Raw genomic sequence first — 23,594 nt, 5'->3', positions numbered from 1 at the left:
TGGAGATATGCAATTTCCTAGTTTATTAATAATAAATTTATTTTTAGCACAGTCTTATGCTGTCCTGAAGACAGGCATGTTGCACCTCTTTAAAGGCAGATAAGAAGAAAAAGTCAGGATGGATTTTTTTCAAAATCTATTTGGGAAGATAAAACAGTCTTTAATCAACTATCTGCCTATTTTGGTTTTCAAGGGCATGCACTACCTCATCTAGAAGTATAATTATTTGATTTTCAGAGGTTTGGAGCTACACCAACCTACATTTCTAAATTAATTTGAGTATTTGTATTTCAAAGGCCTTTAGTTTTATGCTTTATTAGCTACAAATAGAAATGTCATACAGTGCCTACATTTTGGAACACGAATATATTTTCTGAAAAAAAAAAAAAGCAGTCTTGTATCAACAGTTTCTTTTTTTAAAAATTTTATTATAATTGGGTCAATGGTACGTGGATGAGAAGAAAATTTCATAGGTAATCTATGTACTGTTGGTTTTATGCATGTTCAGGCAGTACACACAAATGACAACTTCAAAATTAAATAGAATCTGCACAGAGAAAAATCTACCAAAGATTTAATTTTTTTAATGTACAGAGCAGACGGGGAACATTAGTCTCATGCAAAAAATATGTCACTTGGAATGCAGAAATTGAAATTACTAAAAAACCTTCACAGAAAGAGCTACTTCCTGGGAGAAAGTTGCAGATTGATAATAACTGGTGAACTGATGGCTGACTGGGAACATGCATTTGGTCTGATGACACTCCTGAACAAAATAAAGAATAAGCATTATATGCTTTTCATCTCTTGTTGCTGATGATATGAATCATTGAAAATGATACTGTTTAATTCTGCTGAAAATAATGTTCAAAAGAAGTCACAGGCAGTTTGTTATGCTGTCTGCGGTGGTATTTTCAAAAAATCTGATCACTAGGAATGCTCAGATTATAGTTATCTTAAACCCAAAACATAATGTTGGGGATTTTTAAAATTTTCCATGTGTTTTTAATGACTCTTAAGAGACATTTCTTCCATGCTCAAACTTCAGCTTTTCATCCTTCCATCCGAGAAACATAAATGTTCAGAATAGAAATGTTATCTCACTTACTTACTTTAAAAAAAACTCTCCCCAGAATCACACCATTTTCAAAGTGATTTACAAATATAATACTTCTAACTTGAGGCACTTAAAATACCTCCATGTTTCAGGTAAAAAAAATTAGATAATCATTTGTATTCAAAACTACTCTAAGGCAAAGTACTTACAGAGTTATTCTACTCATTTAATTTCATTTTGAATTTGCTTAGATTTTCTGTTTAGGAGAGCAATTTTAAAGTGTCATTGTAACCTGACTGAAATAATCTAATCTAATTAAGCTAGCTTTTAATAAATGTCTTATTTATGATATCGTACTAGATAAGTAAGTTCACTGACAGCTATGAGACAGAAGTACCTGCACATTTTGATTTGTAATACAGACAGAACAATGAAAAAAAAACCATTTAAAAATAAAAGGAAACTTCTATCATTGCAAGTGCACAGGGATTTGTTCATACTAATTTTATCAAGCAATGAGATTTAACGAGTCTTTGTGTTCCTGGACACAAATTTCTTGACAAGCAGACCTGACTATAAGCAGGAAGACTCTTTGGGACAGCTATATGCACTAGGTTCTCAAAATGGATTTTTTTTTTTCCATTTCTCTTTTCCCATACCATATGTAAAAGGTAAAGTTTATGCAAGTTTCCTTCCCATCATTTAAGCATATACTCTAAGCTGGGCACAGAGGACTGAGACAGTTAACATAAATTCACATTTTAAAAAAGCAATTCACCACACATCAAAATATGGATCTAAGTTAGGGGAATGGGTTCCCTCCAGCATTATTTGGTAAGTACTATGCAATAGCATAATAAAGGGGCAGATTTAAGCAACATCAAGGAAATTCAATTAAAAACAGGCCCCTGCTTTGTGTAATAGTCTTGGTTAATTAGACCAACCCATATAAAATCTGTATTTCTTGGACTGTTCATAGGAGTCACTAATACTAGTGGGTTTTTTGCAGTGTCACAGTATTTTGTGAGCCACTGATTTAGAGCCATACAAGTATAGAATATTATAAAAAAATACTCCTTACCTCAAATAGCTCACTTTTAAGATAAGCACTTGCACAGCACAGTGTTTTTCTGTGCAAAGATGCTTGAGTTAGCCCAGGAGCAGTACAGCTGAGGCAGTAAGATGCTCTAATGCCCAGCCTAATGAGCCTGCAGAGAAGCAGGCTTTATCAGCCTGTAAAACACCCTGCTACAGCTTAGCCCTTCCATTTCCACAGGTGCTTCTTTCATGGCCAGCTCAAATACCTGTGCATTTGGAGTCACGTAATATTTTGGGCATCATGCATTTTTTGCAATTAATAAACGTATCTGTTTCTGTGGCTACCATTCAGGTTACTGTTACTCCAATTAGTATGGCAGGCTTTCCAAGTAAAACAAACCTTAACTCATAAGCTAAGGAGTGAAAACTATAACATGTGTTGTCTTTCCAGGAACATTTTTCAGCTGTTTTAAAATCTTACTTTTCAAAAGCACCAACTATGTGTCCCTAGAGCATTCTAGAGCATTTCAGCTACACAGCAGGTTCAAATGGAGTTAGTAATAGGGTATCAAAGCCTTTTCCACAAGTATTGAGAGACTCCTGAAAGTTCATTAACTAAAATACAGTTTACTAGTAAAGTGAAAGTAACTCTTGAAGAATAGGCAGAGATGACAAATCATTTTTCCCTGGGCACTTATACTTCTTGCCATGCTTTTCAATACTGCCAGTTTTCCATCTGTTTTTCAGGACAGAAGGGCCAAACAGAAGCTTATACATGAGACACTAATTTTCTCAATTTTCTTGAAATGCAACCTGCATCACTGAACTCGTGTGTGTGTGCACGCGTGTGCTCCATAACACAGCCTACACACAGGATTCCACTGCTTTCAATACTGCTGCACCACACCACAGACAACCTCTGAGATACCAACAGCTTGAAACATTAGATGTCAAGAATGCCTGCAGTGAAGCTTCCACAACAAATCTTTTCTTTTCAGAGCAACTGTTTTGGCTACCAGGAAAATTTAAATCTTATTCAAAAGGCTTATACTGGAAAATCCTTCCCTATATGAGACATGACAAAATGTTTTTTTGGATGCAAGACATACAAATAAACAACTTCACCTTCATGATTAAAGAAAACAGATGGCATGTCTCAGACTGTCAGAAAACTAATGCTTTTCCTTTTCAGATCTACAATACTGCTATAAAAAACCAAGATTAGCATCTCCATCACTCTATTCAAAATCACATTAAGGTGATAAGCAGCAGCTACTGCTGAGAATATAAAGGCAGTGTGACTGATTCACTGGTAAATGCAATAACCTCACAATCGCTTCCAACGCTAATTTCTTTTTTATCTGGAAAAATGGCATTAGCTTATGTCTGACCATGTTGGTAAGTTTTTTAAGGTGAACACCTGATTCTCAAGCATTAGTGTTTTAAATAAAATTTCTGGTTTCCAAAATGATCCTGATATGAACATTTATGAAAATGCAGGCTTATACTTCAAAATTTGGAATAACATAACTGAGCCACCACTCCAATTTACTATCTTTAAACATTTGACACATGCATTGAAAACAGCACTCCTCAAAAAACACATACCTTAGCACAAAGGCATTGCTGTTCCATAAATATCTGTTTATTACCTTATTTCTAACACAGAAAGTTGATACTTCAAAGAGATAAAAAGCAAATACAAAATCAAAATTACTTTAAAGATTCTCCTATGCATTGATGATATCAGATGATATCAGCATGTTAAAAGTTAGCCAAATCTGATAAAAAGCTCAATTTTACAGTTTAACAACTTAAACTGGTTACTGCCAAAGACAGCTGTATTGTCATAAATAGAATGGTGAAATTCCATGGGTCTCAATGCTCCATCATACAATAAAATAAAGTAGTATCCATTTTAAAAAGAAAATCTTACCCTTTCCCATGTAAAAGACAGACCTAGCGCATCAAACTGTTTCCTCATGTGTTGAATGTTACTGCAAAATAATGATAATAAATGAAAAATTATTAGCTTAAGATCTAACATGTGATCATATAAAAAATCTGGTGCTTATAGAGTTCTGAGAAATCCAAAGCACTAGTTAACCTCTAAACACTATGATCTCACTAGCAGTAAAACTCAGAATTGTCAGAATACTCAAATAATAATTTGAAAAAGCCCCCAATACATTATGGTCCAATTCCCATGGGTATGTATATGAGGCAGTACATTTTTTCCCCAAGATTTGAATGCAACTTAAAAGTAAATATGGCAGTGTAGTTTGAAGGAAGCATTACCCAAGCACCACTTCTTACTATTTTTATTTATCTTTACTGCAGTTGAGTCAAAGGGCCCTCTCAAATCTCAATGCAGTAGGGGACACTTCCACTTTGAGCTTAATCCTGCTCTATTTTGGCAACACTACCCTGGCTGTATTTTGCTGTGGCTCTGGTGATTGTGTGGCTGTAGAATAATGTGAATCAGCCTACCCATTCAGCCGAAGATATGCCCTACAAAAATTCTCCAAAAAAACCCCACGAGATTTCTTTCCTCCCTCTGATCAACAGGCTGATCAAACCAAAACTATGGCCCACAAAACCAGGTGAGCCAGTGCAAAGGAGGTGGTGAGAGCTTGTATCCTGGGAGGTGACAAAGAACTACAAAACCTCTGGTGGCAGCATCACCATAGATAAACATTAATCAACTCACACACTGTTAGGTTAGATGCTGCTCTGAACAGATTAAATTACAAATGTAAAGTAAGATGCATCAGGATATACAGTGAAGCTTTAGTTTGAAAATGTACTAAATGTGCTTTGCTAAAATACCCACAATTAAACAATATTAATTAGTGACCTGGTGAGAATTCATTCAAATACTGTAAAATGGATTAAAATTTCTTAGGGACTTTGACCTTTCTACTGAAAGACATTGTGTCAGATAAAGTAATATCTATCCTCCCAGAGCGGCTGAGTTGACAGTCATGAAACAAAGCATTTAATTCTGATCCAGAAAAAACTTGCAGTGCTGAACAACTGAGTACTGTAAGTATTTAGTATTAAATATCTTTGTTGGAAAAGTATCAAGAATCTTAAGATGGGACCAGAAGCATGAACAAAACCCAAAGAAACAGCATTATCAAAGAAGGAAACGGATCAAGGCCTATAAAGATACCACAGGTAGATTACTGCCTCGAGAGTACAACAACCTCACTTAGGGAGATTGGTTTCCAAGTAGTTTTCAGAAACTGTTTACTTATATAACATTTGACTCATTTTAAAGAATATCAGGAGAACATAAGACCCCATTCTGTGGTCTAAACCAAAAATGTTCACAGAAATCAGCAGCAATAATGGCTGCTTAGCACTTCCCAAGATCCAATCTCAAAAAACCCCAACTACCTTCTTCCTCTCTCCCATGGTACCAAAATCTGCTAGTAAATCTAACCACGTAACTCGTAATTTTCCACTGTGTACTCTATACTAAGGTTTACCTCACCATGATGAAATTTTGATTTATTTATACCTGCTGGTTTGGGTGTTTGGGAAATGCTTCTCTTTTGATATTTTAGCATTTTACAATTTAAAAGTCATTGAGATTAAAACCTTGAAAATCATCCCAATATATTTATCTTTCAAAGCAGAGTCATCTGCACAGTCCCATAAAATGTTTTCACATAACCTTGGTCTCAGACAACCCTGTTCTTTCCCGTACCATCTTTCTTCTGTGCTAGTTTTGCTCTGTTTTATTGATTCATGGGGGCCACAGTACAGGTATTCACAGTGAAAATGCCATATTTCAATTCATTTCACCTTTGTGTCCAGCTTGCAGGGTGAAGGCCATGTTCAACTGCAGCATTCTCTGCTGGTAAACCAAACGCATCCCATCCCATTGGATTGATCACCTGTCAGCAAAAGGAAAAACCACAATGTTATGCAACTTTCTGGAATGGTATCAGCAACACACTGAGAGGCCTCTGAATAATGAATGGTGTTGGCATTCCAGCATTCAGTCTGAGCTGAACTTCTTCCAAACTTGCCAACTGTGGCCAGCTTTGCTTTAAAAGATGACTATGAAGTGCACTTGTTACCTACAATGAGATGTTAGAGGGAGTTTAAATTATTATGCAATAAACTCTCAGGACTATTTCAATATCAGGTTTACAATGACAAAACCCAACTCTTTGAAAGTTTGTGTGGTGGTAAAAGTCAGCAGTTGATGCTGCCACTGGACAGAACTAAATATTCATTCTAAAACAGAAGATGTTAAGTAAAAATAGTTGAAACAACAGTTTTACAACTGTGACTGATGTGTAGCCTACTAGTTTTTTACTTAGTGTTGAAAACAAAATAAAAGAAAAATAATCTATAACTTTAAATTCACCAGATAAAATTAAGAAGATAAGGAAAAACAGTTTTAGTCAATTTTTACTGAAATATCTCTTGCAAATATAGACTACAGATAGACAAATTATTATTTCATGATCACAAATAAATAAAGGTGGGAAAAAAGTTTACTACAAAATATAATAGATAATTTCTGTTGAAATAGAGATGTATTCTTACTGTTAACATGCACGTTATTTAGAAAAATAATCTAGCAATATGGTAAGTATTCAAAAAACCTCTTTAATAACCAACAAAAGAAAGGCCAGTACTTAAGATGCTGTCATTAAACACATATATATTGGATACCTGATAAAGCCAATTCTATTTCTTAACCTACAAATGTGCTATAAATTCAATAATCATTATTAAAATTAAACAAGTTTAACAATAGCAAAACACGACTAACATTTTACAAGTTGTAAGAAATCAAAATTTTTACCCCTTAAAATATCTATTTATATAAAGAACATCTTTCTTAGTGGCATGTAAGCAAACAAGCCATAAAAGAGCAATCCCAGCCATACTAATCTCATAATACATCTCCATGTGAAAAATCACCTCATTTTAGAAGCATAAGAGCTACTTTTGTCACTGCTTTGAATTATTTTTATTCTTCTTTGCCACCGCTTTCCAATCTTCTGACTTAATGTAATATTTCATAACAAATATTTTATAGACGTGTTTATAAAGATGCCCTAGGCACCAACAGTGTAAAAGCAACAGGATTTAATAGATGTGACTCTTCACCATTCTCATTTTCAGTACTGATCTAAAACTAAACCTGCTGTCTATCATTACTCTACTGGTGCAACAACAAAACCAAAGGTATTAACCTGTGATTATCTGTGATCCAAGCCAGCCCAATAAGGGCCCATGCACAGCACATTTTTGGTGTCTAAATCTAACAGAAATTGGAATGCTATTCCATGTTAAAAACTCTCCCTAACTATCAGACAAACTATTGCTCCTCACACCATGGTATCAGAAATTATGAGTCTTAACTGCTTATTTCCTCACATATAGAGGGGGGATTTTACATGGAAAATGCCAGCTGGAGCCTAAACCACTTCTCAACACCCCACTGAAACACACCTCTGCCCAGCCCCTCCCCTCCCATCCACCCACCAATCAAAACTATTGGTATGAAAGAAAAAAAAAAGTTATGCTTTACATAAGCTATAAATATCAACAGAATTTTTATGGACATCTTAAAATATTAATTTATGTAGCTCAGTTCTTTTTGATCGCTAGTATTGCTGACAACCGACCTCTGGACAGATGTGATGGAAAAAACCAGATTTTTTTCCCCATGTATAATACATGTTTTCTCTATTTAAATGCCCTATTTTCTCTATTTAATGTCCTGCCTTTACATTCTTACAAATACAAATTGATGCACATTAAGTGAGATTAGAAAGAATCACTCTTGGTTAATTTTTGTAAAATCTGGCTTCTGATGATCTCCTGGATACAGACAGGCAGCCAAACGCAAGACACAATCTCATTTCTCATGGCCCTGAGCAAAAAGATGTGGGAAAAACAACTTCACTACCAGCTACAGACTCCCCAAAAGGGCTGATGGGTGCTCCAGACAGTTCATGTGCAGACATTTTAACCCTGTACCATCAGTGCTGGAAGGAGCAACCTGTGCTCGCAGATCTTCCAAATTCTAGCATTTATCAAAAAATGCCATATCCACTCTTCACATTCAAAAGTTCAATTTAACGACCAATAGCATTCCTCAAGCTAAAGGTCTGAAGAAGTATGCTAATTCAAGTTTCAATCAGAAAACTGAATTTAAAGAGACATTAAAAATATCCTCAAATTAGCCTCCAGGATAGATCTATTTATGTAGTTGCTATAGAGATGAATGTAACATGCACAGGGGTTTAGAAAATGATTTCAAGTTTATTGTCTCTTTTAATTTTCTACCATGAATGGATTTGAATGATTTATGAAATGCATTTGTCTAAACAACAGGTCAGCTCCTTCTGGCTGTAATCTGCAGCAAAAATGCCACAGTCTCCACCCAGCATTTGACATTACATCTTAACTCTAGTTATTCAACATAAAAATGTGAAAAGACAAGGAAGAGCAGAAGAAAATATGCAACTAGCATGTCAAAAGTTGGCACAAAGGAAAAAGGAACAGTTTGAGTGTTCAAAGCAAATTAAAAATATGAAGAAAAAAATAGAAAGCAGTTTTGAAGACCAAAGGGTTATTCCTTGTAGCTCTTTGATGGGTTGGTCACTGGCCTAACTAGCAGAAAACATGGCTGCTCTCTCTAGCAGCACAGATGAGCAGAAGAAAAACAAGTCATCCACTTTCTTGAATGCTGACTTGACTGCTTTCAACAGCAACCTCTAAACTTTATGCAACTGAGGGATCCATTCTGCTCGCTGCCGTGACCATTCTTCCAAACACCACTTCTCTAAGCCTCAAGGAGAAAGAAAAACAAATTACTGTATTTTGTTAAACAGGAGGCTGCATAAAGTCTAAGGGTGCCTACACCAGGTAAAACAAGGCAGGCTGTAGTTCCAGCCATTTTACAATGGCAAAAGGCAGTGCCATCACCAAAGGCAGCTGTGTGTTCATCCTCACAAGGAAGTGGACAGGTGAACTCCTCGTGCTGGAGACTCTCAGGTTAGTGTTGAACACACATGGTATAACTTCAGATCCTCAGAAGCTCACATGACCATGCAGGATCAACTACAAAACACTGGCATTTTCTAACATTTAACACGGTTTGCACAGGAGTATAAAAGGTTACAAGGAAGTGATTAAATAGCATGTAGGGAACAAAGTGCTCAGTAACTACGACACTGAATGGGCTTTTTAGGAACAAATTATTAAAAATAAAACCAGTTGCATCTTGAAACATTTTAGATCCCAAAGACTCTGGCTTGAAGCATTTTTAAGAATCATTTCCCAGCATGGTCAAACATCTGTTGTTAGTGATGGCTAGAGCTCTTCATGTTACTGTGGGACCAAGAGTAGGAAGGCACAGAAACTCCCTTGATTGAATGCTGAGATCTCAGCTCTTCCTCTCTGAGCATTCTCATCTGTTCACTGCTGTAACAATCAGCTCATCACACTGACATCAGTAGGTGAGATCAGTGTACTGTATAACACAGAGCTGACAATGATCTCATAACACTCAGCTCTAAGCCTCCATCAGCATAACCAGGGCTGGTGATTCAGTGAATTTTCCTCGGTCTTTGTAAGGACACAAAGAACATGTTTGCTCTCCTGATGTACTCAGTATGCCTCAGAACTATGACCAGGGAGCTGACATACCGTTCTTACACTCAGATCAATGCATTCTAAATTTTAAGAAAGCTGGTAGACTCAGTGTCAGAAAGGCCTGCAGATAAATATATTTAATTCAGAGAATGTGTAATAAAAGAAGATGACCAGAAATGAAAATTAAGAGGCTTGCTGACAAATTAGTGGTTTGAATTGATACAGCAAAGTCTATGTTCCTATCTCTGCTTGCAGCCCCATGACACACTCGACATGAACTAACCAAAAAGGGCTGGCAAAACAGGCAATCCATGATTGCAAGTTCCAGCTGCCATAAAACACCCCTGGCTCCATCATGGATCTTGCAATTGTGCAATCACAGACATGAGAGAGCGAGGACTTGCAGGTGGAGAGGGCAATGGAAAGGATGGCTGCTCCTTCCATTGGCTGCCCACAGTGGGCTGAACTTGTTGAAAATCTGGTGTAAACTGGCGTATTACAGCACACTTCAAATACAAGACCTCCCCTTGTGTGAAGCCTAGATTCTCTTTTAACCACTATAGGTAAGAGACATCATTGCACAACAGGTAAAAATTACCATAAACAAACAAACAGACAACTCCCCCAAGCAGACAAGGCACACCTGAAAAAAGAAAAAAATAAGGAATTTTTGACCAGTGTAGATCCTAAAAAGGACTATTTCAATGCTTCTCTGCAACATAGTGCTGCACATTAGAGAAGGTACTCTCTAATAATCAAACCATACAGATTTCTATCAAAACATAAAATGCCCATTTATTTTTATTCTCATAGGATATAAGATATGAGAAATTACTCAACATCCACAGAATACCACACACATTTTGAGAACAAAGTTATCTTTTGCCTTCTTAATCTCACACATTCTTGTCTAACATAATTATATTTAAAATTATATCTCATTTTCTCTTTTTCTTTCAAAATGAAACAGAGTGAGCTCATTAACACCTTCAGTACAGGTTGTGGGAAAACTGAAATTAAATAAGATTCAATTCACACACAATACTTGTAATATTTGCTACTTAATTTATACCACATGAAATAACCTGACAAAAGGATACAAAAGCCTCACAAAAAAAAGTGGAGAATAGCAGGTAGTGATGATCAGAAAACGGATCTGTATCGAAATAATTCATCCTACTGATGATTAATTATAGAGTTTTAATTAAACTTGCCTGTCTGGCTTCAATACCATTCACTTTTGCAATTTCAAGAGCATTAAGATTCACTGCTGAAAGGGAAAATAATGAATGAAAATACATCCAATTAAAAAGTAGATATGTTACAGATTAAAAGAAAACGCTCTTCAAGTCATTTAGAGGCATTGCAGAAATATCACTGACTATATTTTAATCCCATCCATCCCAGTTTAAGTATAAATTAAGAAATAATGAGTATAGTGTGATTCTAGCATGCAGGAATTTCCCCCTGATTTGACTACAGAAAGGACTATTCTCAGTTCTGTACAACTCTCACATGTGACTGCCTGGCTTTGGTACCAGTTTCATTACGAAGATATCACAAGAACTATTGAACTGAATCATTCTGTTTACTGATCACTAAGGGAATTATTCTCGGTCTTCTGAGAGGCACAAATTATCCACTTTGGAATTTATCAAAGACATGCTAACGATAGCATGATAAAGTAATGGTAAATACTTTTTCCCAGAGCAACAGCCCACTGGAAATCTGCCATAGTGAAAATCACCATGAATATCTCTATCATTTCTACACAGCAATCTCAAATAATGAATAGGAAATAATTTCTTACAAAACTCCTACATTTGCATTCACAACATGCATGTAAATTCACAGAGTAAACACAACCAGAAACTACACATAATAGTTCTGGACTGATTTATTAACAACTATAAATTTGTAATTTAAAATATATACATTACTTTTTCATAGCATTTTATAATAAACACGTTTTAAATAAGATGTAGAAATCTCCATATATAAAAACTGTTTTAATTGCACTTCAAGAAACATGTCACCCTTAACACACTCTGGAAAGACCAGCTCAGTGCAGCCATGCTAAGCAATCTATATGGCTTACATTTCCCAGGCAGAGACTTCAAACTTCATCTTCAGTAATCAAAATGTAAACAAGTAACCTTCTAACACATGTACTCTACAAATCATTTATCCAGCAACCCAATCCAAGCGCATGACAGCTTGCTTCCCATGCACTGCCTACAGGTCCTTGAGGAGTGACTGCTGGAACAAGACAATGCTTTACAATGCTTTCATCTACAGTTTTATATTGAAGCAGTATTTCTTTCGGAAACAAGGTGGGGAAAAGAGCAATAGATATTTATTTTCACACTTAAAGCAGTACAGGTTTCTGGGAAATAACTGTGGAGTTCAGTGTGCATTACCTCTCTAGAATATTTTAACTGAAACAAAATCAGAACTTATGGAGCGGAAAAAAAATTGAATACTAATGTTACATTTTAGAAAAACCAAAACCACCACAGAATCCAAATGATTAAAAACTTTCCTGTTAAAATTTCAAAATACTTCCAATATGAAGAAATTATGCAACTGCATTCAAAATAATCCCTTTGTAAATGTATTCTAGCCTATCCTCACTAAAATATTACAAAATATAGGCCAATTCTTGCCTGCTCAGATTAAATCAAGATGTAACTAATTTACTGTTTTCTCAGTAAGGCATTCTTTATGAAAAATACCTACACCTTGTTCAATATAAATTAATCTCTTACTCAATCATACATTCTTGTCAACTACATACACATGATAGACGTTTCCCCTCACTGTTTATTAAATAACAAATATACATTGTAGTCTGAAGCTTTCCCTGGGAACTGTAAATGTGAATGGTTTTGTCTGTAACTTTCATTGTAACAGCCCATCATTTCTCATTGCCTTATACTTTTCTTTTAATTTGAAAATGATGGATGCAAAGTTTAAACAGCATTGTTGCTCAAAAATCTTACCCTAACCTTGCATTGAATGCCTGATATTGATTCACTTCTCAGATTTTTGATTAGAGAAAAATTAGTAGTCCCTAGGCTTTCAAACATAGAATATTACAGCAGAATTTTGAGAAAGAAATAGAAGATCAATAGAATAACTTCAAAATTATGCATACTAACAGTTCTGTTTCTAAAGCATTCTTTCTTTATATACACTGAAGAATTCCAGTAATTCCTTGAATACAGAGACAAATTAATTTTTCTAGGGAATATATAAAGTTTCATGATATAACCACGTCTTAGCTTACAATCATCACAGTATCTTAAACATCATAATAACCTTTGACAGACTGTACAACCATGAAAAAGGCAGAGAGAAGCTTTAGAGTTTGATAAATTAATTGCAAAGAGAAAATCAATTATACAGACTCTAATTCTAAGTGATGGAGAAATTAGCACGGGCAATAAAGGAAAAGTTCTTTCAAGTAAATGTAAGTTCCAGCAAGTTAATGCACATCAATAACACAATGCCTATTAATCTGACATACCCAGAAAATCATCTGAGAGATTTTTAATGTCTCTTAATAATAAATGAAAGTTAAATTCTTTGGCTGCCCACCTTTAGTCAAAAATAGATGTTCAAACTGGTTAACATAACAGAAGATATAAGTATTTTTAGAAATCCAGCATGTTCTACAGGCACTTCTTCGAAGTAATTTTTACATAAAATATAAAAATGTGCTGAAATGCAAGATATAAAAACTTGAAAAGTCTGGAAAAAATTTTCCATAAAACATCTAGACAAACGTGGAAATAAAAACTTGTTTGCATAGTGGCTCTTGCATTTCACTGGAATTATATTATCTTTTTACTTTTCTCCAAATGTTTCCATTCAAGTGCCTACTTACCTTGTATTCAAAAATTTACAACTAGAGCATGCTACTGGATGCAGATAATTATTTTCACTTTATTTTCACAAGTACAAGAAGCAGCAAGTTTTCATCTTTCTGAACAGCAATTTACTGGCTACCTTCCCTGCTATTGATAAGAGATGGCTCTATCCTGAAATGACATTTCATGAATGGTCTTAACATCAAGCAAAAATCAAGCATCCCTTCAAATGCCCTGTTAGCTGCATTTTTTTAGTAACATCCAAGTTCTGGTCATTCAGAGGAGTCAGGAAATGTAAGTGTTATAACAGACATTAGGGTTTCTTCCCATTTAAAGTCTAAGGCATTTATTTCTTTTTCCTGCAATTTTGGAAGCCTAAGAATGCATATCTGTAGAGCAGCAGCAGGTATTTCAGTGCATGGTATGCTCATCACTGGCAAAAAACACATAGTAAGTGGAAAGGCAGCACACTGAATAATGCAGTGACAATACCTATCAGAGTCTCAGGGATGGTGATAAATCCAGGAAATGCTACACTTCTTCAGCACTTGTAGCAAGGAAATTGCACTTATTACCACGACCAGCAACTAACATTCTTTCTCAATTTCATCTTCTCTGTACTCTTTTGAGGTTGATACCTGTATTCTTGAGCTGCTCCATCACTCTTGTACAATAGAGAGACTGCTTCCTGTCATCCTAGATCCTTGCCTATACTATTTTCCTCTTTTTGTTCCCTTCTCTTTCCATATTCCTCCTTCCTACTGTTTTCCCAGCTTCTTCACATTTTCCCTCTACCAAATGTCTTTCCTCTGTAATATGGCTCTCACTCAGGCCACAGTTCTCCTACACCTTCCTTACATCCTTCAAATTTTACCTTGCCAGCCTTTACTGCGGAATGCCAGCCAAGATCCCACTGCAGATTGCAGGGACAAGGCTCTCAGCCACCCCTTCAACCTAATGGAGAGACAGAAGGCAGTGAGGAGAAATTATGGCAGGCGTGGGGGAGACTGGGAAACAGAGAAATGTGGAAGGGAAAATGGGATTTCTCCTTGCAGATGTAGCAAGAAAGTTAAGACTTAGCCTACCTCGTAGGCCTGCACCTTCAGAGGATATTTCATATATATGAGCAAGGCTGAAATGGGCAAGCCAAGGGGTCAGATGCTACAGGACAGAAACTTTCAGCTACACACACATGATGTAACATATGGCATGATCCTGTTCGTCCGACTTGCAGCAGTCACAAAAAAAAAGAGGTTTCTCTCCCAGCAGGCACAGAGGCATCTGCATCTGACAAGTGACATGAACTGGTTCTCAGGAGCAGAAGAGGTGAAAGCAGTTGGTTTTGGTGGTATCTCTTTTCTCTTGCCAGGTACATCTTTTCCTCCCCCCTGGTCCCACCCAGCTGGCAGGAGGGTTGTCAGCCTCCTCTCACAGAAACTGTGTGGCCCAAAGGTCTCAGTGACATTGTGCCACACATCAGTAGATTCAGGCACCTCATACAGCACCAGCTGTTATCATCTGAGATAGCTTCCAACCACTCCTACCGACAGTGAGCTCTGAACACCACTGGCTTTAATAAAACTCTCAAATTTCAGGATTCAAAGCTTCACAGGTCATTATCTACACACCTGTAGCACATACTCCACTTTCATGGATTTTGGTAAATACTAATTTCCTGATCGATTGTGATATTAAAATATAAAAAACCCCAACCCAGTTCTACCACTGATCTATTCTTACCTGCATCCCTCTCATTTTCTGGAACCGAGCTACTGCATCACTGATGGTGTAGACACGAACATGGCCCATGTGAAGCTTCCCAGAAGGATATGGGAACATAGAAAGCACATAAAATTTTGGTCTTGATTTCTAGAAAGAAATGTTTAGAAACTAGTAACTACATGAGTTTGCATTTCACTTGAACAAATACACATGCGCGTTATAAACTACTACACGACACCATAAAGAGAAACACAGCTCTGCTGGAACTGATCCAAGTGAGCACTGACAAAGTTCATTGGATCAAATTCTTTGGGGCTGTAAATGGAGGTGTTTTACCAGACTTTGCTGCCATCTCATCAATTTATACTGGTATTTCTATGGCACTTAAATGTTATGAAAATTAATTCATTTTTACTGAAAAAAGCTATATTGACAGAACTGGAGCTTAACTATAGCATCTGCAACTGATTATCTGTGTGTTCTTAGTCTGCCCCAACAAAAACATGAAAACATAGCAATTAAATTACACTTATAACAGTTTAAATAATTAATGTTTTACTTTGTATCTACAACAAACACAGAGCTCACTCCTGGCCAGTAGCTTTTTGTCATCTGAACTGCAGTAACTCCCAGAGTGACTGCATCATTTGCAATTGCATGAACATCTGCTAAAGGGAAACGGTTCAGTTTCACTATGTATTCTCAGATCCAAACACATCTTACAAGCAAGATTTTGCATAATGAAAAGAAACAAAAAACTTCATTTACTTAGGTTTAATTAAAATGACAAAAGTTACAAAGAAATCACAAATCCTCTTGCACATCAATTATTCCTAACACATCTTGATTACCACTGAATTCATCACTGATACATTGATAGTATCAAGTGCCACTGATACTTGCTGAATCCTTATATTATTTTTCTTGTTAATAATAAAAAAATTACAGGCAGCTTTCAGCTTTTACTGTTCTGAATAAAACTCTATTAGTATTTGTCAAATAATATCTCTTTATCACTTTTGTTCAATCACAGCAAAATCAGAAACAATCTGAGCACTACACACTATTTGCCTCTTAATATCCTTTGCCTCTTAATAACTTTATCCTTCAACTGTAAGGATAAAACAAAAATATCATTAAAAATACAACTTAGAACTTAGCACACGTATCCTACATATGACTCCTACGTACATATGTATATAAAAGGCACAAGTCTAAATGAATGCTTTCCCTGCTACAGGTATACATGCACATCATTTCATCTCAGTTTTCTTCCCCAGAAAAAGCAAGCTCTTTTCTCTCTTCAACATTTTGATAGATTTTTTTTTTTTGTCAGAGAAAAGGCAAATTTTAAGGGAGATGAACAAAAAAACATCAAGAGCCACAAAAGTGTTTTTTATCTATTGTGACAAAATAATTGTGAAGGCAAAAAGAGTCAGAGACTGCGATACAGCTGTTTTCAAGATCTTTTATTGCATGGGAAAACTTTTTTTTCTTCAAGTCACTTACTATTCCTATGAGACTGTAAACCAGAAAATATTAAAAAATCTTTTTCCCTTTACACAGATTTTAGTGAGTCACAGGGTGTAGTGTGATAGATTTGTCATAGATTTGTGGGGAACAGAACCTTGAGAAAATTGTTTACAAAAGTTACGATTAGATGTTTCTTTTAATACTTTAAATAATTAAGTGCCAAATATCATATAATATGCAAAGAAATAACTGATTACTTAAACCCTTCCTAAATGTACAAGTTTATACTTTGCCTATTACTGTATTTTTCCTCAGGATTTTAAAAATTATTTTTGTTTACTTATTTCATTAATGGTTTTCAATAATCTACATGAAAGTGTTTTCCCCCGAAACGTAATGCACATCTAATCATTAAAAGCCATCTGTACTAAGTAAGTTTCAATTAATTTCATTCTAAGAAAACAAAAAATATAAACATGTAATCTCCACATTTCTCATATTGCTTACATCAGTTTCTGAAATTCTGCAGAACTGTTCCTTTATTCTTGGGAACCACCAATTCTCAACTTGTTTCCTTGTCTCCAACCCATAGTTTTTTTCCCATTTGCCCGTCTCACTGTAAATGGTTCTCACACAAGCAGGAACCAGTCTTCTCTGCCATTTAATTAATCCCAGGAAGCCATTTAGTTGTCTCTTCAAACAGGAGGAACAAGGGCCAGCTCTTTGATAAACCGACTGCATTCTTGAGGTTATGGTACCTGAAAAGACAAAAATATGTATTTCATGCCACAATACATAACAAGAATTCAATGATTATTATGATTATACTGAAAAGCAGTAGCTATTAAATTATTTTAGCTTGACTTAGTCTACTCAGCTGCTTTTCATGGAACTTGCATTTTATTTCCGTGTCTGAATTCTAAAAGTATGTATTTTTTAGTCAAGAGAACTAACTGTGGCCTCGCACAGAACAAAACCATTGTGTTAGATGTCTTATCTAATAAAATAAAACTCTTGCATTCAGTCTCCCATAAAGGCATAATCAGTCAATTGAAGGTTCCAGAAGCTCCACTGCCTGAATAGATGGCTAACAGGGTGTTAGTAAAAATTCAGAATGAAACAGAGAGAAAAGGAAGTTGGATGAAATTATACTGTAAAAATACTGAATTTGTCATCACTGAAAAGAGATGGGGGAGGATGACTATAATTAGTAGATTTCAACCATATATTCTAAACCAACTATTTTGCTAAGGCTTTCTTTTTCAACTAAAAATCTGGTTAACTCCTCAAATGCTTCAGAGAGAATCTTCTAAGCTACTCAGATGGGAAAAGATTGAACAGCTCCCATATCTGGGATCAGTCTCAACAAGATTTTTGCTGATTTTACTTCCTACAGTAGGAAATATGGCATTAAAAGAACCTCTACTCTGCAATTTCCTCTTCATCTTGACTGCCTTTTTTTTTAATGGTATTTTTACATCAGTATTTTCTATTCTCTATGGTTGGTTTTGGTGCTTTGGTGTTGTTTTTCTCTTTTTAATTTTGCCCAATACACTTGTACCAAACTAGCTGTTTCAGTCAGTTCAGAATTTTCCTTGCAGAGTTACATCAGTAAAATCTCAGTGTAGAGAAACTCTGAATAAGAAAAGATTTTACTTATGCATTTCCCATAAGGTAGAAACATTATCAGTAGAAATAATTGCTATAGCACCTAAATTAGATCCCCAGCAAGCTAGTGGGAGTTATGCTTCCTTTAACATTCACCATACATGCACACACAAACCCTCACTGCCTGTCTCATTACCTATGCAGAGAATTGCTCCTTTTCTCCCTTACTTATCAAGCAGGGTCTTATAAACACTCCCTCACTTATGTCACATCAGTGCTTTGGATTTCTTGTTGCTACCCTCCATAATCTCTCTCATTTGTAATAAAAACAGATCCAGGACTGTACTCAGGATTCCCAGTTCAGGCGCACATGAGTCATTCAGGAGACTCCAACTTCGCCCAGCCCGTAACATCACACTCATCTCAAAATTAGCATCTCAGTACTTCAAAGTTTTTTGCTTACTTTTACTAATTATTTTCTTATTACTTATGTCTCATTTCTATTGATTTATTTTACAACAGAAAGGAGTGCTTCCTTATACAAGCCAATTTCAGCACTGCTGGTTTACAAAGGAAGTATTTTAAAGCCCAGGAGCTACTACATGTGTGTATAATACTTTACTGAAAGGAGACTGGTGGATGAGAGAAGACAGTCTCAAGCTGCACATGGGGAGGTTTATGTTGGACGCCAGGAAGAATTTTTTCCCAGAAGGGGTGATTAGATATTGGAATGGGTTTGCCAAGGATGTGGTGGAGTCACCATCCCTGGAGGTGTTTAAGGAAAGACTGGACATGACAGTCAGTGCCAAGGCCTGGTTGAGAGGGTGATGTTTGGTCATGGCTTAGACTCCATGATCTCAGAGGTCTTTTCCAACTTAATTGATTCTGGGATTCTGAGCCAGAAAGAACACAGACCCCATGCCTGTGCACAGCTCAAGGAAGCCCACCAGCCATGTCATGCCTGAGAGGGCACATTTGGGTGACCTCAGGCCCTACAGGTCACCCAGGCAGGGATCAGAGCAGTGGGTGGGAGTGAGAAAACAGCCACAGACAAGGGCACACAGCACTACCACTATGCTCATTCAAATAGATGCAATTTCAGGATGAGAAAGAGAATTGCAGTGTCCTTGCTGCTCCATGGCACAAAGGATAATCAAATCCAGAAGACAGAGCACTAAGCTGTTTTTCCTTTCCAGGCTTGTGTGCATGGCACTAGGACAAGGAGAGTGCCTCTCCCTGCCCCACTTAAGGGCACTCCAGCCCAGTGCTGTGTGAGTCTTTCAAGGAGCAGGTTAGGAGCCTAAAACTGTCTCGCTCAGGCAGCTGTGCCAAGCAAGGAGGAAGGGGCTGGTCTGATAGAGAAATAAATCACAGAATGTCCTGAGCTACAAGGGATGCACAAGGATCGCTGACTCCAGCTCCTGGGCCTGCACAGAACCATCCCCAAGAGTCACACCATGTGCTCAGGAGCACAGTCCAAGCCCTTCTTGAGCTCTGTCAGGCTTGGGGCCGTGACCACCTCCCTGGGGAGCCTGTTCAGCGCCCAACCACCCTCTGGGGGAAGAACCTTTTCCTAATACCCAATGTAAACCTCCCTGACACAAAAAACGTTTGGAAAGACAGTAAGCACACCGGAGACTGAATTAAAGTCCTGGAAACTGACTAACGAGGCCCAGCACATTTCACTCAGCCCCGCGGGAATGGGGGCGTGTCCCACCGCTGGACAAGCTTGCACGGGGAGCAGGCGGGACGGAGCGAACGGGGAAGCGGTGACAGAGGGAGGCTGGAGGAGGGGGGAACTCCGTGGGCGCAGGATCGCCGGGAGAGCCGGCTGGGCGCGGGCAAGGAGCCCAAAGGAGGAGGCTTTGGGAAGCGGCGGGCGGCGGGATTAGCGCGGCTCCGGCGGGCGGGGGGCGTGAGGCGGGGCCGGGCGAGGGGGGACCGTTACCTGCACGCGCCCTCCCTCAGCTCCCCCGCCGGGCCGCGGGCGCCGCCATCTTGGCGTGTCGGTGCCGGAGCGAGGCGCCGCCTCCGCCCTTGGCACCGCCCGACGGGGCGGGAGCTCCGCGCGGGGAGGCAGCGGGAAGAGTTTCCTCCTTTCCCGAAAGTAACGTGGAAAGGTAGAACAAGAGTAAAAAATAATGATATTAAAAAAAAAAAAAAACTAACCGGGATTCAGCTCTGTAGAAAATGCACAGAACCTGCTCGGCCTTGAGAAGAGAGGGGCCCTCATTAAAGTTTATTGTGAAAAACGCCAATCACTTGCTGGTTTGTTTTTTTTTTTTAATTTTAAAAGTCTAATAGTAATAAAATGGTTATAAAAATAGTAATACAATTAGAGTAAAAATAATTTCGACAATTTTAATTAGGACAATATGAAACAATAGAAACAAAGAGTTACGGACGTCCAGGTACCTTTTTCTGGGCAGCACGAGCCCGAAAAAAGACACACGTTAACAAAGGATTAACCCTTAAAAACAGTAGCCTGTTGCATATTCATACACTTCATACATGATGCATAAATTCCATTCAAATACAGGATTCTGTCTGGTCATCCTCAATTTCTTCATCTGAATCTTAACAGCGCCCGCGAGGCGGGAAGAAGTTCAGTTTCTTCTGATAAGAGGGCAATAAATTCTTTTTCTCTGAAAGATTTAGGTGTCCTGTGGCTGCTATCTCGCTGCAAGTCCTTTCTTTAAAAAAATATCTTACAGAGCATAGTTTCTATTCTAACATTTTTTATAACTTAAAACTATATTTAACACACTACTTAAGAGAATTAATACAGCGTTACTTTCTAACACAACACATATAATATTCATTTTAATATTTGCGAAAAGCCAGTCATAAAATATGCATTTTTCACATAAATAAATACCTAAAGTGGCGGTGCTGAGAGGATGTTTCCAGGCTCTTCTCGGTGGTGCCAAGCAGTAGGACATGAGACAACTGATGTAGGCAGAAACTGCTGCACAGGAGGTTCCAGCTGAACAAGAGGAAGAATTTATTTGCTGTGCAGTGACTGTGCCCTGGAACAGACTGCCCAGAGAGGTTGTGGAGTCTCCCTCATTTGAGATATTTGGGAACTGTCTGGGCTCAATCCTGTGCTTGGTGCTGTAGGATGATCCCGCTTGACCAGGGAGCTTGGACCAGACGACCAAGTGTGGTCCCCTCCAACCTGACCTGGTCTGTGTTTCTTTTGCTCCCTTCCACATACACAGATGGCCTGTAAAGTGACTGTATAGATTAGGGCTAGATTTCAGTAATTTCAATAATTTTACTTACCTTTTGTGGTTTTTTGTTTGCTTGTTTATTTGTTTGGGGATTACTGATTTTTTTTTTTTTTTTTTGCAGATTCTGAAATAAAGGCAACGGTTTGGGGATTTCTTTTGTGATGTCTTTTTGACTATCCAGAGTAAAAAGCATAAGTCACAGAAATACAGGATCACAAAATAGGTATCTGGGAGCAGGAAAAGCACTGCAGTTCTCTTTCTTGTCCTGAAATTCCGTGTGTTTGAATGAGCTCAGCTCTGGTGCCGTGTGCCCCTGGCTGTCATCTAACTTCCCTCCTCCAACAGGGGCATCCTAGACAAAATGGCACAAGTCAATAAAGGCAATCTAGCCCAGCATAATTAATGCTACCTCTGCCTGGAAAGCAACATTTCATCCTGTTGTCAACACTGTGGAGTTCAGACTTGGTTTTAATTACTGCAAGTAACTTGTAGTAGCCTCCAAGGAACAAGAAATAATAATTATATTTTTTCCCCATGTTTATGCCCTTTTGCTGCTGGCAACTGTTGGTTCTTTTCATTTTTAGACCTTTTTCTTCACTATTGTGTCTCCAACACAGTTTAAACAGACACTGTTTATGCAGTGCAATGCCTACAGTAAAGTCAACCTTCTTATATGACTAAAAATAAGTATTTACTGAATAAAAGCTTTCCACTTGGTTGTGTGTACCTGTCAAGTGTGCTTAAATTATAACCTTTTCACCACAAAAATGAGCAGAGAGCAGCTCTCATGGTTACCCTGCTGATAAACTAGTACAGTTTCTCTATGACTCTGTGCATGATTTTATTTTGCTTTCCAATTGATCTCCCTCTCAGCAGGTGATGGCAATCTGGCTTTAACAGGACTTCCATCCCAAATTTCTCCCTGAGCTGCTGTGTGAGCTCCTGGACTGAGGGAGGATGAAGCATTTTGTTGTGTGTGGGGGCAGACAGTGCAGTCCCTGGCTGAGTCCCTTCCCCAGGATAAATGACAGCTCATGACCAGCTGGGACATGTTTTCAACTTACAAGATGATTTCCCCTCACACTGCCCTTAACCCCTGCTTTTCTGATTCATGCCTGAGTGAATGGATGAAAAGTATCTCAGAGAGGTTAGCAGACTGGATGAGACCACAGAAAAAAAGCCTGTATAAGATTTTGGAACTATTGTGTGCTTTTGGCTGTCCTCTTGACACCCCAGCACAATTATTCATTGCCATTTTTTGGCATTGCTGACATGGGGTCTTGACAGTGTTTTTGAAATGGTGCTGCCAGTCAGTGCTTCCTACCATAAATAAGGAAATAAAATGCCCAAATACCAAATAACAGTGGATTGGTTCTGGCCTTCATGGATTATTATACCTTGAAGAATACCTTTGTACTTCTTTTCTTCTCAGAATATTTCTGGTTGGTCTTGGTTTTTCTCACTTAATTTCTGTTTACAGAAAGTCTTATACCTTTTCTAGCTTTGTTTGATATTGACTGCCTTCCTCACTATTAGAATCCAGATTGCACAATAAGCTCCAATAAGATCAACAGAAAGTGACACAAATTAAAATTTCAGTATATTCTCAGAGCAAGTCTCCAGTATTATCTTGACAGAAGTCACCTTTTACATGTTCTAAGTAACACCCAATTCAAACCTGTGGCAAACCTGCTTGAGTTGTTTTTGTTAGCAGCTAATAAAAGTCATACCAGTAAAGTCCTTCCAGAAGAAAATAAGAATATTATATGATTTTGGTTTTTATTTTTCTCCTGTTATTTTTTTTTAAAATAGTGTCTGCAAAATGGCACTGTAGTCAAGACTTGGTACAATACTTGCCATATCATCAGAATCCCAGGTTAGATTTGAGTTCAACCAAGCCCAGTTTGGTTGTTGGTTAATATGGTAAACAGAGAAGAGCTAGAGGCTCCACATGGGCCC

The 23,594-nt window shown here is 37.6% G+C and overlaps 1 protein-coding gene across 1 annotated transcript in view; it reads right to left on the bottom strand.

Annotated features, from left to right (window-relative positions):
- LARS2 (leucyl-tRNA synthetase 2, mitochondrial) overlaps positions 1 to 20,421 on the bottom strand; it is an 84,297-nt gene extending 63,876 nt beyond the window's left edge. Inside the window, exons 1-5 of the mRNA XM_054274150.1 lie at positions 20,351 to 20,421; positions 17,302 to 17,552; positions 15,340 to 15,468; positions 5,909 to 6,000; positions 4,032 to 4,092 (exon numbers count right to left, since the gene is read on the bottom strand). Coding sequence (XP_054130125.1) covers positions 4,032 to 4,092; positions 5,909 to 6,000; positions 15,340 to 15,468; positions 17,302 to 17,535 — 516 coding nt within the window. The 5' untranslated portion in view covers positions 17,536 to 17,552; positions 20,351 to 20,421. The remainder of the gene's footprint in view (positions 1 to 4,031; positions 4,093 to 5,908; positions 6,001 to 15,339; positions 15,469 to 17,301; positions 17,553 to 20,350) is intronic.
- Positions 20,422 to 23,594: the final 3,173 nt, after the last annotated feature.

The sequence above is a fragment of the Melozone crissalis genome, unplaced genomic scaffold (genome assembly GCF_028551555.1).
Source record: "Melozone crissalis strain CALT ecotype California unplaced genomic scaffold, PUWL_Pcris_2 ptg000016l_1, whole genome shotgun sequence".
In the NCBI taxonomy this organism is placed as follows: Eukaryota; Metazoa; Chordata; class Aves; order Passeriformes; family Passerellidae; genus Melozone; species Melozone crissalis.
Note: the sequence above shows the minus strand (reverse complement) of the source record. Positions and strands in the feature narration are given on the sequence as shown.